The 16,764-nt window shown below is 34.4% G+C and overlaps 1 protein-coding gene across 3 annotated transcripts in view; it reads left to right on the plus strand.

The window, feature by feature from the left end:
• The window catches only part of LOC149567614 (uncharacterized), a 131,846-nt gene that overhangs the window by 87,838 nt on the left and 27,244 nt on the right, over positions 1 to 16,764 (plus strand). The window contains exon 7 of one of the 3 annotated variants that reach the window (XM_089820863.1): positions 3,287 to 3,339. The exons of the other annotated variants lie outside the window; for them this stretch is intronic. Coding sequence (XP_089676989.1) covers positions 3,287 to 3,304 — 18 coding nt within the window. The 3' untranslated portion in view covers positions 3,305 to 3,339. Of the gene's footprint in view, positions 1 to 3,286; positions 3,340 to 16,764 lie in introns of those variants that run through there. 3 annotated transcript variants of the gene reach the window in all.

The following is a 16,764-nucleotide window of genomic DNA, read 5'->3' on the forward strand; positions in this document are numbered from 1 at the left end:
GAAGTAACTAGAGGACCTGACTTCCTAGTATCAATGTATAGAGGCAGAATTTTGAGGTGCAATCCTTTGTAAATGATATCTTCTCTATGAGAAGTTCTAAGTAAAATTTATTGTAATGTATTCTTCTCTATGAGATAGAATTGAGGTGAAAGCCTTTGTACCACCCTTTGACTTGGTTCATGGTGGTTACTATTTTACATATGATATGTAATGAAAGGTGACGATCTTTTATTGACATATATAAACAAAAGGTAACCATTGTAAGGTGACAATCTTATAAATGGTATACTTATTATCATGATAGACTTCATTAAGTTGTTGTCCCAAAGTGCTGGAAGTCATGATAATGAACATATTAGCCAGAAGGTAAGTATTGTAAGGTGACGACTTTATCAATAGTTGATCTATCTCGTAACACCAAAATGTGTTGGAGCTAGTGTTATCATGGTTCTTCGGGTCGGATTTTTTCGGACACCTTAATAACCAACTTATCACAGTTCTTCGGGCCGGATTTTGCTAGACACCTTGATAATCAACTCATCATGGTTCTTCGGGCAAGATTTTGCCAGACACCATGAAAATCAATTTGTTATGGTTTTTCGGGCCGAATCTTGCCGGACACCATAACTTAAATCTATCATAGAACACACTTAAGGTGGTGATCAAATCTTGTATTATAATTGTTTTAATTCTCTCTTTGCTAAAGAGGGAGAGTTGAGAAATTTAGCCTCATAGTGAATTGAAGAAAATTCCATATGTAATATATGTTAATATATATGTGTGTGTTGATGGATTTATATTGATATCTGTAAATATGCCATTCCAGGAGTATCACCTTGAGATGATATATCTCCATATGCTTGAGAACATATTGTGTTCCATAAAAAATCCTCCCTAGCTAAGATTATACCTACAGTTGGATTGATTTAATCGTAAGATGCAATGTTGATATATATATATATATATATATATATATATATTATACATATATATTATATATAATACATATTGTGATTTATATTGTTAATATATATTAACTAATAATGATTAATCATAGAAACATGTCTTTTCATGAGACATGTCTCCTACTCTTATGTTTATAAGAGATTGGGATCTACATTTGGAACATATCAATTACAATGGCCATATTATTACATTTGCAGAAAAGATCCATGTTACTTAACATTATTTATGTTAAATGATGATATATATATATATATGTTTATTTCTTCTCCAGAACCGTTGCACGATTGGCTGGATAGTTTTTAGTGAGTTAGCTGTGGCCGTTCTTTGAACTAGAATTGTTGAGAAAAGGGATCCTTGCTTGGTGTTGTCGAAGAAGCGTCTTCATTTCTGATAATCCTCCTTGGCAAGGGTTTATAATCAGTGAATTCACCAATGATTTCATGAACCAATGAGTGTATGTTGTCAAACAAGTATAAAGGATAGATGTGCTATGGGCTAATGGTCCTCCTAACTAATGAGTAGATTTTCCGTCTTCTGAAAGGAGTGAAGCCTTGTCACAATAGCTTGGCATCTATAGAAACGTAAGGGCCATAATATGAATGCCCCTCCCCTTGAACTATATGGAGAGGCTACCCACCTTTCCTTCCTTTCTTCCTTCCCATCCTGGGCATTTCACACAACATCCATTTGCCTGGGGGCAACTCCCAATAATCGGTTGGGGAACCTTAACCCCGCTGCTATAAAGGTAGGGCAGATAGCATATCTTTGCCGTGTGCAATATCTTGAGGGAGCCCTACTATCCATTCCATAAAGGGGAACTCTATATATAATATTATTCTCTTTTAATATTAATTTTTAAATAATTATATTATTTAATTTTTGATTTATTAAAAATCCTATTTCAATGGGGACATTACAATACCATAGATATCCACTTTGGAATTGGAATAGAAATCTATACCCATGGGTCTGAAGTTTAAACCTTTAAAATCAATGTCGAAATAGACATCTCCAACTTGGCAAGTGATGTTGGTTATGAAAGGGGACAAAAACAACACCATTTGCTTGATGATGTTAAATTGGTTTGCAATTCTTGCTAAGTGCAAGTGTCCGACATCATATGGGATGAGGCCAGGGTAGTGCCTTGAGTGAATTTGGCAGGATTGACACCCCTCAGTGCTTGGCTCTTAGCCAAAGAGCTTCACCCTATGGCTCGTCGTCTTGTATAGGTTAGCTATATGTAAATGGGTATGTATAAAACTCTCCATGAGTTGCAAAATCACATCATCATGGAAATTTGGATACAATCACTAGCTACTAATTGATAACTACAATAAACTCATGATGATTGTTTTTTAAATTCATTATCATAAGCTGCATGTCTAGGGAAGTTAAAAATTAAAGGATATTACAATTTCCTCTTCCTTACTCTAGTGAATAGTTGGGTGATAGAGTGTATGGATCTTGCACTTGGTTGTGGCTTGTCTCCACCCTGCAATTCAATGGCAATGATGCCTTTTACTTATCAATGTCATTGAATGACACTTTGATTTTCCCTACTTTTATTGTGAAGGCATCCTTAATAGCTTGCACCTCAAAATCAACAGTCTCATCCTCTATAAATAAGGAGGGTACATCATCTTGCACAGTTTAGTTACTTTAGGGACCAATCTCATCTCAATGAATATGCTGCTCTAATTTGTCCACTTTTCTTGTGTAAAGGCAAATGTTGTATTGTACAAATATGGGACCATTGAGGCTTGTTGAGCCATTTTATTTTGCTTCATCACGTGAACACCATCAACCTTCTGCTAAATAATTTCTGGGCCCTAAAACGTAAACCATATTACCTATAATATATATTCAAACTAAACAATTTAAATAAATTGAGTGAATTTAGTTTAGATCAACAAAAACTTCAATCAGTTCACAAATTTAGTTAATTGGATCAATTCAATGCTGGTATGTATCATCAGTTTATTTCTTCGATCATTGATAAAGCAATTAATTGATTTTGTGTGATCATGATGCAGGTGTAGGCTTAGTTTTTTTTTTGGTGAAATATTAGAAAAAAATGGTAAAAAATAAATTATAATTTGACCAATTTGATATCTACCTAAAATCTTCGCATTTCACTATAGAATGTTTGTTTGCTGTTGTGTGTGTTGTAGAAGGGTAAATGGAGGTTTTATAGAGCAAAAATAAATTATTTCCAAAGTCAAATTGCATCTTTTGAGTCAAAATCATATCTGACATGTTTCAAAATTGTGTTTGACTTGCGTCGAAATCATGTCATGATCCAATGTCAGTTTTGGTGTAGGGAAACGCCAATTTTTGACAAATACTCCTGGAAAACAGTGGGAAAAAAATTGGTAAGTTTACTTTGAGTATATGAACCCAAATATCATCAGATTGCCAATGATGGTAGAATTATCACATCATATCTATAGCTTATAATACTCTTTATGATATCCATAAGAAATTTCTGATTTAATGCTTTTGTTACCAATATAGGCTGTTGACCTTATGGCAAATATTAATATGCACTTACAATATATAAATCAAGGGATTGGATATGCAAACTTTGGTCAAGTAGTAGTGATCTGGATCTCCTTTGCCTCCAAGTAGGTGTGGATGGGGTGTAGAAAACCTACAACCACATCAATCTTGGTTGCTATTGCAAATTCAGATCAGTGATAAACACGTACCATGTATGAGCCATGAACTAGTTTTCAATTGCATTGTCTAAATGATTCTCCTTCCAGTAGTTCCAGATGACTTGCACACTCTATTGGGTGGCTGATCTGTAGTGAAATGTGTTCAGATTTAATGCCATCATTCAAAAATGGCAGCTGGTTTGCAATGGGATAAAATATGAATATGCACATACAATATATAAATCAAGGGATTGGATATGCAAACTTTGGTCAAGTAGTAGAGATCTGGATCTCCTTCGCCTCCAAATATGTGTGCATGGGGTGTAGCAAACCAACAACCACATCACTCTTGGTTGCTATTGCAAATTTAGATCAGTGATAAGCTTGTACCACATATGAGCCATGAACTAGTTTTTAATTGTAATGTCTAAATGATTCTCCTTCCAGCAGCTCCAGATGACTTGTCTGATCTGTAGTGAAATGTGCCCAGAGTTAATGCCATCATTCAAATATGGCAGCTGCCTTGCAATGGGATATGCCCAAATTTAGGGCATCACCCTCCAATGATGACTAGTGCCCAGACATATTAGTGAAATTTGTCTAAATTTAATGGCATCATTAAAAAATGGCAGCTGGTTTACAATGGAATGATCCCAAATTAGAGCATCCCCTTTAATGATGGCTAGTGCCGAGTCTCTAATCTTGGGTAATGAATGATGTGATTTGCTTGTTCCTTTCCGTAGCGTGTATATTTCCCTCCAAACTTGCTTTCAAGGGGTAGCATTGTTGAACGTAGTTTGCAAAAATGAAAATTAGGACCCTCCAAATGAGAGAGTGATTTTTTCATTAAACCCTGTTTATTTAAGACACATGATCCTAACTTTTGCATCATAACTAAATTTGCTTTCATTTTTTTTGATTTTACTATATTATCTTTTATTTTATTATTATTTCTACTACTTTATAATGTACTATCAATGTAAAGGAACACTATTTTTGTTTAAAAATAACAGATTTAGTGGGAGAAAGGGGATTGAGAGAGTTCTCCCTTCCCAAAATTGCTTGCTCTCAAGTGACTTAATATATCGATGATAAAATTTCCTCACTTTTCATGTTGCATCTTTGAGTGAAGATTTTTTCCATTTCACCAAGTACTTTGGAATGACTTTGTTTCATAGTCTTCTCCATGATGTCAATGTAGTCATGAGCTCCAATGTCAGTTTTTCTTCATCATAAGTAGTGGCAGCTGCAAGGAAGGTTTAACATATTATCCAAGAGCCCTCTTAAGGCATGATGCATGATTCTTTTTTGGTAAATTGTGTTGTATTCTGGTAGTTCAAACTCATATGCAACCCCTTCTATCCTCCATATGATCTTATAGGGTTCATAAGTTTGTGGCTTAAGCCTTTTTACATCTCTGCCCTTGAGGGGAGATTATAAGGCTGTAACTTCAGAAAATCTATGGGTGCCTTAAAAGTTGTCTTTAAACTATTGCATTCAGCATGCACCTTTTACTGAGATGGAGCCACTTAATTCATGCTGTTCGCTTTCTTGTGAAATAGTTCCTAAAATGCCTTTCAATCCATTTGTCTACAATTTCGGTTTGTCTATTTGTATGAGGCTGATAACTAGTAGTTGGGGTCAAACAAAATAATGAGCTTTCCGTGCTTGTCGCTCACAACATTCCTTGGATTCTGTAGCAGCAATGTAGTCTAAAGAACTCTCTAGAAACAAATCAGCCACCTGTGGAGCCCTATGCTAGTGAGATATAGCATACAAATGAGCGTACTTAGTGAGACTTTCTGCTACAACACAAACATAACCTTTACTCTGTACTCTTTGAAGAAAAGCATAATTATTTTCCTGTGAATTTTGTTCTTGGATTCTTTAACCTTGCTTGGTTTGGGAGGTACTCCCTTAGATTGAGGTAAACCTTTACAAAAAGGTTTCTTATGCTGACACAATGGTGCATTTTTTGAGAACTTGATCTTAATCACTGCATCCTTCAAATTCAAAACTCTCTTGATGGCTTGCTACAAGGAACTTGGATCAAATGTCCTCACCAAACCTTGAGTGGTTCAGTGCTATTCTTCATGAATAACACTATGACCCTCCTCTCTGTCACATCCAAAACTATCATTAATAGTCTTCAAACCTTTGCCACATAATGTTCATTTGTACCCTCCTATGTAATGTCCCCATTTTCAGTGGGTTCTTGCAGTTGGTTTGGTGAGTTCACAATTGCGACTCTTGCGAGCTGACAGTGGGATTTGAGGGTATCAGTTGTGGGGTTATAGGCTTTTTAGTAGCCTATGTTGTGTTTTGGCTCAAATTGAGGGAACTGTTGGTTCCAATCAGCTCAACTGAGTTAGAAGAGTTGGGTGATGCTCTCAGTTTTTATTTCGGGCTTCCAGTTTGGGCTCCAAGAATCTTAGAGGGAGCGTCTATTTATAGTAAGTCACCCCGTGAGGTTCATTCACCGTCTTTCATCATCAGGATCACTTTGGTGTTGTTAGATTTCGATCTTGATGCTTCTTCAATTGTTTTCGCAAGACAAATGAATTATTATTATTATTATTCATCTAAATAAGCGGAGGTTGCTATTTTTGTTGGTTTTGTTGGTCAGTCACCTTAGTATAATAGCTTGTTGGAACCAAGACGAAAAGTTTTAAATTGTGGTAACAAGAAACAATGGCCTTGTGTGTCAGTACATTAAGTTATGGTAGAAAATGTCATTTTTGGAGCCAAAATCAATTAATAATTATATTAATGACACTTTATTATATTTTAATGTTGTGTAGAGAAAGCTTCTTAAATGGAGTCCTTTTGGGAAACTGGTGCCATTTGGAGATTATAAATATGAGGACATTTGATGAGAAAAGCATCTAATTATTTGATTATCTTATCTTTCTTTGTTGTCTTTGTGACACTTCTGAAGTTTTATTTTTTGTGCCCTTGCTAAAGTATAAAGGTTTGGTATCTATAGCTGAAGTATTGTAGACTCAATTCTAAGATTGCTTGGCAAATTGTGTTGAGGTATATGATTTGTCATTTCTCCTACTGTAGTAACTGTTGCTAAGGAGAAGTTTAATTTTTCTTGTTGCTGAAGGTTGTTCTGGAATTTGCGAAGGGATTCACTGGAATTGTTATATCAAATTGTGTGCTGGTTAATATGGAGTTGGTTGAGTGCTAGTTTATATTTGTTGTTGGGTGTTATTTTCTATCTGCACCTTTGGGAGCAACATTTTCTAGATCTGCAGTTGCATTTGTTTATTGAAGAATTCTTTGTTGTTGCTACTCTTCATTTCAGAGGGTTTCAAGGCATGTCTTACCTGTAAGTTGATGGATAGTAATTTCTAATTATTCTAGGTATTGTTGATTTAGATAATAGGGGATATTTTATCAACTGGGTTGTTGGTATTTTGTGAAAATACTCAATATTTAAGTGGATAATGAAATCTAAAAATTTTCAGCTATATATTCCCTATGTAATATCTAAATATTTGAGTTGAAATTATTATTGCAAAATCTTCTAGTTTGCTGCTATATTCTTGTATCGAAATTGTAAAACCTCATGAACAAAAAAAAATGAAAAGAAATTAATTCTTCAGCACAGATTGTTTGAGAGCCAACAAGGTTTATTTTAGTGGTATCAGAGTTTGTTTGCAAAGTGTTTGACTAAATGTCAAACAACTGAATTATATAAGAATTTGGTGTTTGATGTTAAGAATATTAACCAGATAACCTACAGGTCTGATAGTACAGACCGTACTTCCTCTTCTTATTATATATCTCTAAACTGGCAGTATATTATATATATAACTCTTCCTCGAAGCTAGCAACTTTTCAGGAAGTAATAGTACGATGCTTAACTAAACTAACACATAGTTAGTTAGGTGTTATTAATTTGTCTTCTCTAATCACCGATTTAGAGGGAGTTAAGTTAGTGCTAGTTTAGGAAGGGTTATGTCCCTTCGAGGGACATACCCTTTAGGAAGGATATATAGGGAGGTTACATATGCAGATTAAGGACACAACTAGAACAAAGTTTGCTCCTCTAAGTATCTATATCCTACAAATAATATTAGAGATACTTTGTCACAATCAAAAGTCGAATATTCATTATTGGATCTGCATAAAATTAGGAATTAACTCCATCAATATTCAAAATTCTTAGAAGACCATTCTCAACATTAAAGACTGGATTAAGAGTCTGATTCAGAGATAAGGAATTTGTAGAATCTTTACATGGTATTAGAACTCTGGTAGTCGAACCTAGGCTCTGCAAAATTCAATCATTAGACTTTATATATATCTAGCAACTATCTTCTATCTTCAATGGCATACACAATCAGACCCGAGGACAGGTTTGATGGGAAAGAGCACTTTGAAGCTTGGAAATTTAGAATAATGATGATTCTTGAAGAGAACGATGTAAAACAATTAGTTGATGGAGCATCCAAACAACCCCCAGTTGAACCTCACAAATCTATTTGGAGCAGAGGAAATAGAAAAGCTATTCAAATCATCTTGGATAGAGTAAAAAATGATATTGTACCTATGCTTACAAAACATCAAACTGCCTTTGATATGATGAATGCATTACGAAATGCCTATGAAGTAAACAATGCAACTAGGGTTCTTGCACTAAAAAGGCAACTAAATCTCATTCAAATAAAGAAAGGAGAATTGATAAATTCTTACTTCCTAAGAGTTGCCGGCATTAGAGATGAACTATCAAGCATAGGAACCATCATTAGTGACACATAATTAACACTTATGGCTATAGATGGATAGCCAGATTCATGGGAGACATTTGCACAAGGAATAAGTGCGAGAGATAAGCTTCCGGATTTTAACAGACTCAAGAATGATTGTCTTCAAGAGGAATCCAGAAAACTAAAGAAAGGAGGGAAACCAAAAGTAGAAGATGAAGAACTTCACGTTCTTAATACAAACTCCTATAAGGGCAAGAAGAAGCATTTCAAGAAGAAAAAGGGAAATCAAAAGAATGAAAAACCTAAGAAAGATCTATCTAAAATAAAGTGTTTCAAATGTGAAAAATTTGGACACTATAGATCTAATTGTCTTGAAAATTCCAAACAACAAGCAAATTGTACAAATGTCATTAGAGAAGAAGATACTTATGATCTTGAAAACTGTGTTTTGTATTCTTTTCTATCAAGTGAAATTTCAAATAAAGCATGGGTAATTGATAGTGGATCTTCTAGACATATAACGGGATACAAAGACACTCTAGATTCTTTATCAGAGAAGGTTAACGGTGAAGTTACAATTGGTGATTACTTAGCACACTTCGTTGAAAGAATTGGAAATTGCACTTTGAAACTAAAATCAGGAAATACTCTTCTTAAAGGTGTACTTTTGTTAGAATCTGAAAAGATTAATAACCCAGAAAACTAGTGCAAAGAATAAATTTCTAAACTATGAATGCAAATGATACAAAATCAAAATAGCAACACAGAGTTAGTCTCCAAGACAGTAATGCAAATGCTAGAAGCAAAATAACATTAAGAGGATGCAAAAACAAGAGATGCAAATACAAGCCAAGTAGCATGCTTATATAGGCTAGGAAGAGGGAGGAGGTGGCAACACCAACCAATGAAGAGCAACCATCTATTAGACTAAAGATAACAAAGTATCTTCTCAAGATAGCTAATGGATGCTCACATGTAGGAAGGTGACACCTCACAACCATTCACCTAATAAGACATGCTTTATTAACCTAAGCGAGATTATTAAAAGTGTAGGAAAAACCTAGCAATATAGGAAAAATAAAAAACTACACTAACAACTTTATGTATCAGGAATTAAAAGAAACCTAATCTCAATTACAACACTTGAAGATGATGGGCACAATGTTGCATTCGTAGATGGTAAAGTATTAACTTGGGCTAAGAACTCCTCTATCAAGAAAGCAAAGTTAATTGGTCAAAGAAAAGGATATTTGTATGAATTGAATACAAAACCTAGTTGTTCTATTCAAGCCCTAGTTCACGAAGCTGCAAAGACAAATGAAATATGACACAGAAGATTAGGGCATCTAAATTTCAAAACTTTATCAACTATGGAGAAGATGGTTACTGGATTACCTAAACTAAATAAAGACCACCCAAGTATTTGCAAAGGGTGTGCTTTAGGTAAGAATACAAGAAGTCCCTTTCATGATAGTAATAGGAAAACAAATAATTTACTAGAATTAATTCATTCTGATTTATGTGGACCCATGTTTGTTCCTTCTCTTGGAGGATTCTGGTATTATATCTTGTTCATAGATGACTTCTCTAGGAAAACATGGATTTATTTTTTAAAATGCAAGGAATCAAAAGAAATTCTACTTAGTTCTAAAGAATTCAAAACATTAATTGAGAACTTTTTAGGGCATAAAATTAAAACCCTCAGAATTGATAACAGAGGAGAATATACCTCAGATTTTTTAAATAGGTTTTGTAAAGAATCAGGGATTAAGAGGGAGTACACTGTTCCTTATAATCCAAAGCAAAACGGGGTAGCAGAAAGAAAGAATAGGACAATTATAGAAGCTGCTAGAGCTATGATTTTTGATCAAAATTTAGAATATTATCTTTGGGCAGAAGCCTCTTGTACTACTGTATATATTCAAAATAGAAGTCCTCACTCCTATCTTAAATATAAAGCCCCTGAAGAAGTATTTACTAAAGTAAAACCCAATATAAGTCATCTTAGAATTTTTGGGTGTCCTGTATATATCCATGTTCCAAAAGAAAAGAGAACCAAATTAGAACCCTCTGGGAGGAAAGGTATTTTTGTAAGGTATAGTGAAACGTCTAAGGCATATAGGATTTTCATACCTGGACAGGAAAATATTGAACTTAGCAGAGATGTAATTTTTGAAGAAGATCTTGCATTCAAAAGAGCCATAAGTTTTGATGCCTTCTCCTTTATCTAATTCTAAAAGAAATAGTGAATCTAGGTCCCAGAGGGAGAACTTGGAAGAAATCGAAGATGAAATTCAAAATATGAACCTTGAAGAAAATTCAAAGAAAAGACCACTTTGGGCCATTAAAATAGTTGAAGCAACTCAAGACTTTGTTGCACCTTCCAGAACAGTTAGAGAAAGCAAAAGACCTAAAAGATTCTTTGATTACACAACAAGCACGAGTGATTTATGCAAAACAGAGCCAACTAATCCTTCTGATGCTATTAAACATATAGCTTGGAAAGAAGCTATGACAGAAGAATACCAATCTATTATGAAAATTGATGTTTGGGAAATTGTTCCAAGACCTAAAGGAAAATCTGTTGTTTCTTCCAAATGGATATTTAAAATAAAGCATGCTGTTGATGGTAGTATTGAGAAGTATAAAGCCAGATTTGTAGCCAGAGGATTTTCTTAGAAAGAAAGGATTGATTATGAAGAAACCTTTGCTCCTGTTGCCAGGAATACCTCTGTAAGAGTAGTCTTAGCAATTGCCGCATCAAAGGGATGGAAGGTGCATTAGATGAATGTAAAAACAACATTCCTAAATGGAAAGATTTCAGAAGAAGTATATCTGGAGCAATTGGAAGGATTTGAAACTCATGATCCTAACGTGTTTGTTTGCAGGCTCAAGAAAGCTCTCTATGGGCTTAAACAGGCTCCCAGGGCCTAGTATGAAAGAATTGATAAATATCTCACTAGCTTAGGATTCTCCAAGAATGAACCTGATCCAAATTTATATTATAAAAGAGATAAAGATGATATGGTAATTCTGATACTGTATGTTGATGATTTACTAATAATAGGTGATGATCATCTCTTAGATCAGTACAGGAAAGATCTAACTAGAGAGTTTGAAATGAAAGATTTGAGACTCCATTACGTCCTAGGACTGGAAGTACGACAAAATTCTGACAGTATCATACTTTATCAAGGAAAGTATACATCAAACATTTTGAAGAGATTTGGAATGTGGAATTGCAAACCTATGTCTTTTCCAATGGAAACTAATCTATATAAACTTAAGGAAGCAGCAACAGAATCACCTTCCATAGATTCTACTCTTTACAGACAGATGATTGGGTCCCTTATGTACTTAGTAAATACAAGGACGGATATTTGCTATGTAGTTAATGCCTTAAGTCAATTGATGTGTGAACCGAAGGAGATTCACCTAGTTGTAGTTAAACACATAATGAGATACCTACAAGGCACTCTTAATTTTGGACTCAAATATGAGAAAGTTTCTTTAGACTTGCATGGATTTACCGACTCAGATTGGGGTGGAAGTGTTAAAGACAGAAAAAGTACTTCAAGATGCTGTTTCAGTTTAGGATCAGCTATGATATTGTAATGAACCTGGATTTATATATATATTTCTCTTCCCATGTAATGCAATAAATTCAAATATGTAAAGATTGTTTTACTCAAATTATAATAAATAATTATTTTGAATGTTATTGTTTCAAATATTGTTTTATTTACTTCCAAGACCTTCGTGAACATTCATAACTATGAATGTATTATTTCACCATATATTAATATATAAATCCTACTAATATTATAAATGATTTGATTATTTAAACATCCTATAATACAAAGAAACCCTAAACTTTCCATTATTGTTACATTAAAACTTATAGATGATTACCGCAGCTTACTATACAAATATAATAAGCTGACTTATTAAATATAATGAACATTTTGAATTACACGAATAAGAAAGATAAAACTATAACTAAACTAATTTGAAAAGGCACGACGTCATACTCATGACTGTCGGATAACCTATAAAGAATCATATTAGGGTTAGGTCAAAAACATGAGAAAAGGGAAATCAAAAATTATAACAAGGAGTGGACGCAGGATAATAATACTTGGTACGCATTAAGTAGCATAAACGTTGTATCGGATGTGAGAAAACATTACACAGTATGGGCACTATCGAAATTACTCCGCAGCAAGAATACGGGTAGTATCACAAATACCTCCCGTACGTTTCAAATAGCTGATTATCTAATGTTAATAGCTGATTATCTAATGTTTGAAGGTATTGAAATAAATATTAGTTGTGTCTTATCACAATAATGTTAATGAATGCAATGTTATTACGTGGGATTATGAAATACGTAATTTCCTGTCTCGTGCCCCGACATATATCAGACTAGTTGGGTTTTAGCATGAGAGGATTATTATGTGCTCGCAATTTTATTACATTATGAACTCATGAGTATTATCACATGCATATTAAAAGTGGATATTATAAATAACGAGAAGTACTCAATGCTATTTAAATACATTTGCAATACTTATTCAGATTATCATATTTTACATTATATATATGCGCGCGATAATCAAAGATCAAATGAATATTGATACATAAGGTAATAATAAATATTGTATCAAAGGATATTAATACAATAAACTTATATATATATATATATATATATATATATATATATACATACATACATATATATATATATATATACATACATATATATATATATACATACATATATATATATATATATATATATATATATATATATATAGAAATTTGAATAACATCAAGATATACTTTGAATTATAGTGTTGAATGCTATACCTTAACTTGAATTGTGAAATCCTGAGATAGGGAGTTGGTGGAGGGAAAGGCGGAGTAATTTTGAGGACATGTCCGATACGCTTGGACCTTGTTTCACACGCCCTCTGCACTGTCATTCTACCGTCTCGGACTGATCATAATCAGGATGAAAGGTGACCTGACACTATGAGGAAAAATATTCCTTGAAAATCAATAAATTAATGATAATGCTCAACTCCTTGCATAATTAATAGAAGAAAGGATCTTAGGTTGTTTGTTTAAAAATTAATGATTTCCTAATTTATACCTAAATTGAATAGCAGGTTTAAAAAATTGAAAAAGGGGTCATTACGATTGGTATCAGAGCCTGATCCTGCCATCTTGAAAATATAGTAAATGACAAGAGGAGCAAAAATGAGCGAGCAATTATCTAATGAAATTAGAAATGTTATGGAACATGCAAACCAAACCTTAGCAGAGCAAATAGAAAGATCAAATCAAGTACTTCTTCAAGCTCTACAAAACATGGGAAATTCCATAAACAATCTTAAAAGTACTAATTCTGGTGGAAGGGACATAAGTTCAAACCATTTAGCAAATAATGGAGCTTCACCACCTCGAGTGCCCAAACCTACCTTCTTACCCAAGGAAGGCCCCTCAATGGAAGAAGAAGGACAAACAACCAATACTGCTATTGAGAATGCCAGAGCTTATGCCAACCTTGAACCAGAAATTAGAGAATTAATCACATTCAGGGAATTTTGTGAAGCCAACAGACAGGAGACACATAAAAGAGAAAGGAGCACTCAAAATCAAGACTTTAGAAGTAAAGTAAACAAAGTAACACTTCCAAATTTTGATGGATCCGAAAAGTTTACTGCACGAGCCTGGTTGCAAAAACTAAACACCCATCTAACCCTTAGTCCAATGGCTGAAGGTGATGCACTTCAATTTGCAATCCTCCACTTAGAAGGAACAACACACGATTGGTGGCATCATGGTCTTGTTACTCAAGGACACCAAAATATTACTTCTTATGAAGAATTCTCTCAGAAACTTGTTAAGAGATTTGATAGAAGGCACCCCCAAGAAAATTTTAAGAAACTGACTCAAATAAGATAGCAAGGAATAGTAGAAGACTACATTAAGGAATTCCAAAAGATTTCAGTTCAAGTCACAGGAGTAGATGATGAATGCTCCACATATTTATTCATAGAAGGATTGAAAGATTCATTAAGGGGTCTAGTAAGTGCCTTAAAACCTTCATCTTTAGATGATGCTTTTGAAATAGCATTAAGGTTGGAAGTTTCAACCACAAATAACAAACCCTGGAATAAACCTAATATGAAAAATCACAAAAATAATAAATTCCACAAAAAACCTATTCCTACAAAGGATCAAGAAGAACTTAAAAGGAAAAATGTATGCTTTAAATGCCAAAAGCCATGGGAACCCGACCATAACTGTAACGGAAAAAGAAACACTTGTCGCCACTGTGGTATAGATTGGGTACCAGGACATAGATGTGAAAAAAGAGGTCGCATCCAAAGAATAGAAGAAGATTTGGAAGAAGAAGAGGTCAACAAAAAGGCAAAATGTGACCAAGATAATGGAGAAGTGGGAGAAGAATATGGAGTGATAGCTACTATGACTCAACACTCCAAAAATCGAGTCTTGAGAATTAGATGCACTCTTAATGGACAAAAAGTCATCGCATTAGTTGATAGTGGAGCATCCCATAACTACATTGATGAAAAACTTGTCAACAGAATGAAATTAAAAACTGAGAAGTTCAAAGGTTTCACTGTCGTTCAGGCCACAGGATCATTAGTGCAATGTACAAAGGTAATTCCACAATAGGAAATCACTTTGGGAAGGAAGCACACCATCAGAGAAGATCTACATGTGGTTCCACTGGATTCAGATATAATTCTAGGAGGTCCATGGATATTTTCTTTGGGATGTTTTAGGTTTGACCTTCCAAACTTAAAAATCCACTTTGAGCACAAGGGGGAAGAAATAACATTGGAAGGAATACCCGATGGTTCGGCAAAATTGGTCTCATGCAAAAGAATAGAAAGAACATTGCGGCATGGTTGAGGAGAGTGGGTTGCACAATTTTTCTTATTGAATAAATCCATACCTCAAGAATTAGCTATCCATATAGATATTGAACCTATCCTTAAAAAACATGGGAAGGTATTTGAAGAAATTCCACCAAGATTGCCACCCAAAAGAGGATTTGAACATATTATAGAATTGGAAAGGGATGCTAAGCCAGTGATCACCACCCCTTACCGACATCCTCAAAAGTATAAAGATGAAATTGAAAAGGCCATCCAAGAACTCTTAGCCATGGGGCATATTCAACCCAGTTCCAGTCCTTTTGCATCCCCAGTAGTACTAGTGAAAAAGAAAGATGGGACAATGAGAACGTGTATAGATTATTGGGCACTAAATAAGAGAACTATAAAAAATCGGTATCCCATTCCCCGGGTGGATGAACTTACAAATGAACTTCATGGAGCAGTATATTTTTCCAAAATTGATTTACGTTCAGGATACCATCAAATTAGAATGAGGGAGGAGGATGTCCCCAAGACAACATTTAGATGCCATTATGGACATTTTGAATTTCTAGTTCTACATTTTGGCCTCACTAATGCCCCGGCCACCTTCCAGTCATGTATGAATCATAACTTCCGGAAACAACTCAGGAAATTCCTCCTTATCTTCTTTGATGACCTCCTCATCTATAGCAACTCATGGGAAGAACATCTTCAACATATTGAAGAAATACTAAGCATACTAGAGTCTGAATCATTATTTGCAAAGGCATCAAAATGTGAATTTGGATTAGAAGAGATTCTCTATCTCGGCCATAAAATCAGCACCAAAGGTGTAAGCGTGGATGAGGAAAAAATTAAAGCAATCAAGGAATGGCCAAAACCCAAAAACCTGACACAACTCAGAGGATTATTGGGATTATGTAGCTATTATAGGTGGTTTGTGAAAAATTTCTCCAAGTTAGCAACTCTAACAGATTTGACAAAAAAAGGAAATTTTGGATGGAATGAAGCAGCACAAAGGGCTTTTGAAGAATTAAAGGAGACAATGAGTTCTTGCCCAGTCTTAGCGGTCCCTGATTTTTCACAACCCTTTGAATTACAGTGTGATGCTTCTCGTGAAGGGATTGGGGCTATACTTATGCAGAACAAACACCCTATTGCTTTTGAAAGCAGGAAACTAACAAAAACTGAACGAAACTATTCAATTTATGATAAGGAAATGTTGGCTATCATGCACACATTGGCAAAATTCGGACAGTACCTAGTATGTGGAAGATTCAACATTAAAATAGACCATAACAGTTTGAGATTCTTCATGAATCAAAAGGACCTTAATAATCGCCAACAAAAGTGGGTAAGTAAAATCCAAGCATATAATTTTGATATTGACTATGTTAAAGGAACTCACAATGTGGTAGCAGATGCCTTATCTAGAAATGGTCAATTGAACACCCTTACTAGCATCACAGGTGATTGGAAAAATGAAATTATTGCAGAATATGCTAA

The sequence above is a fragment of the Cupressus sempervirens genome, chromosome 3 (assembly GCF_028749045.1).
Source record: "Cupressus sempervirens isolate cs-2001-9-10 chromosome 3, ASM2874904v1, whole genome shotgun sequence".
Lineage (NCBI taxonomy): Eukaryota > Viridiplantae > Streptophyta > Pinopsida > Cupressales > Cupressaceae > Cupressus > Cupressus sempervirens.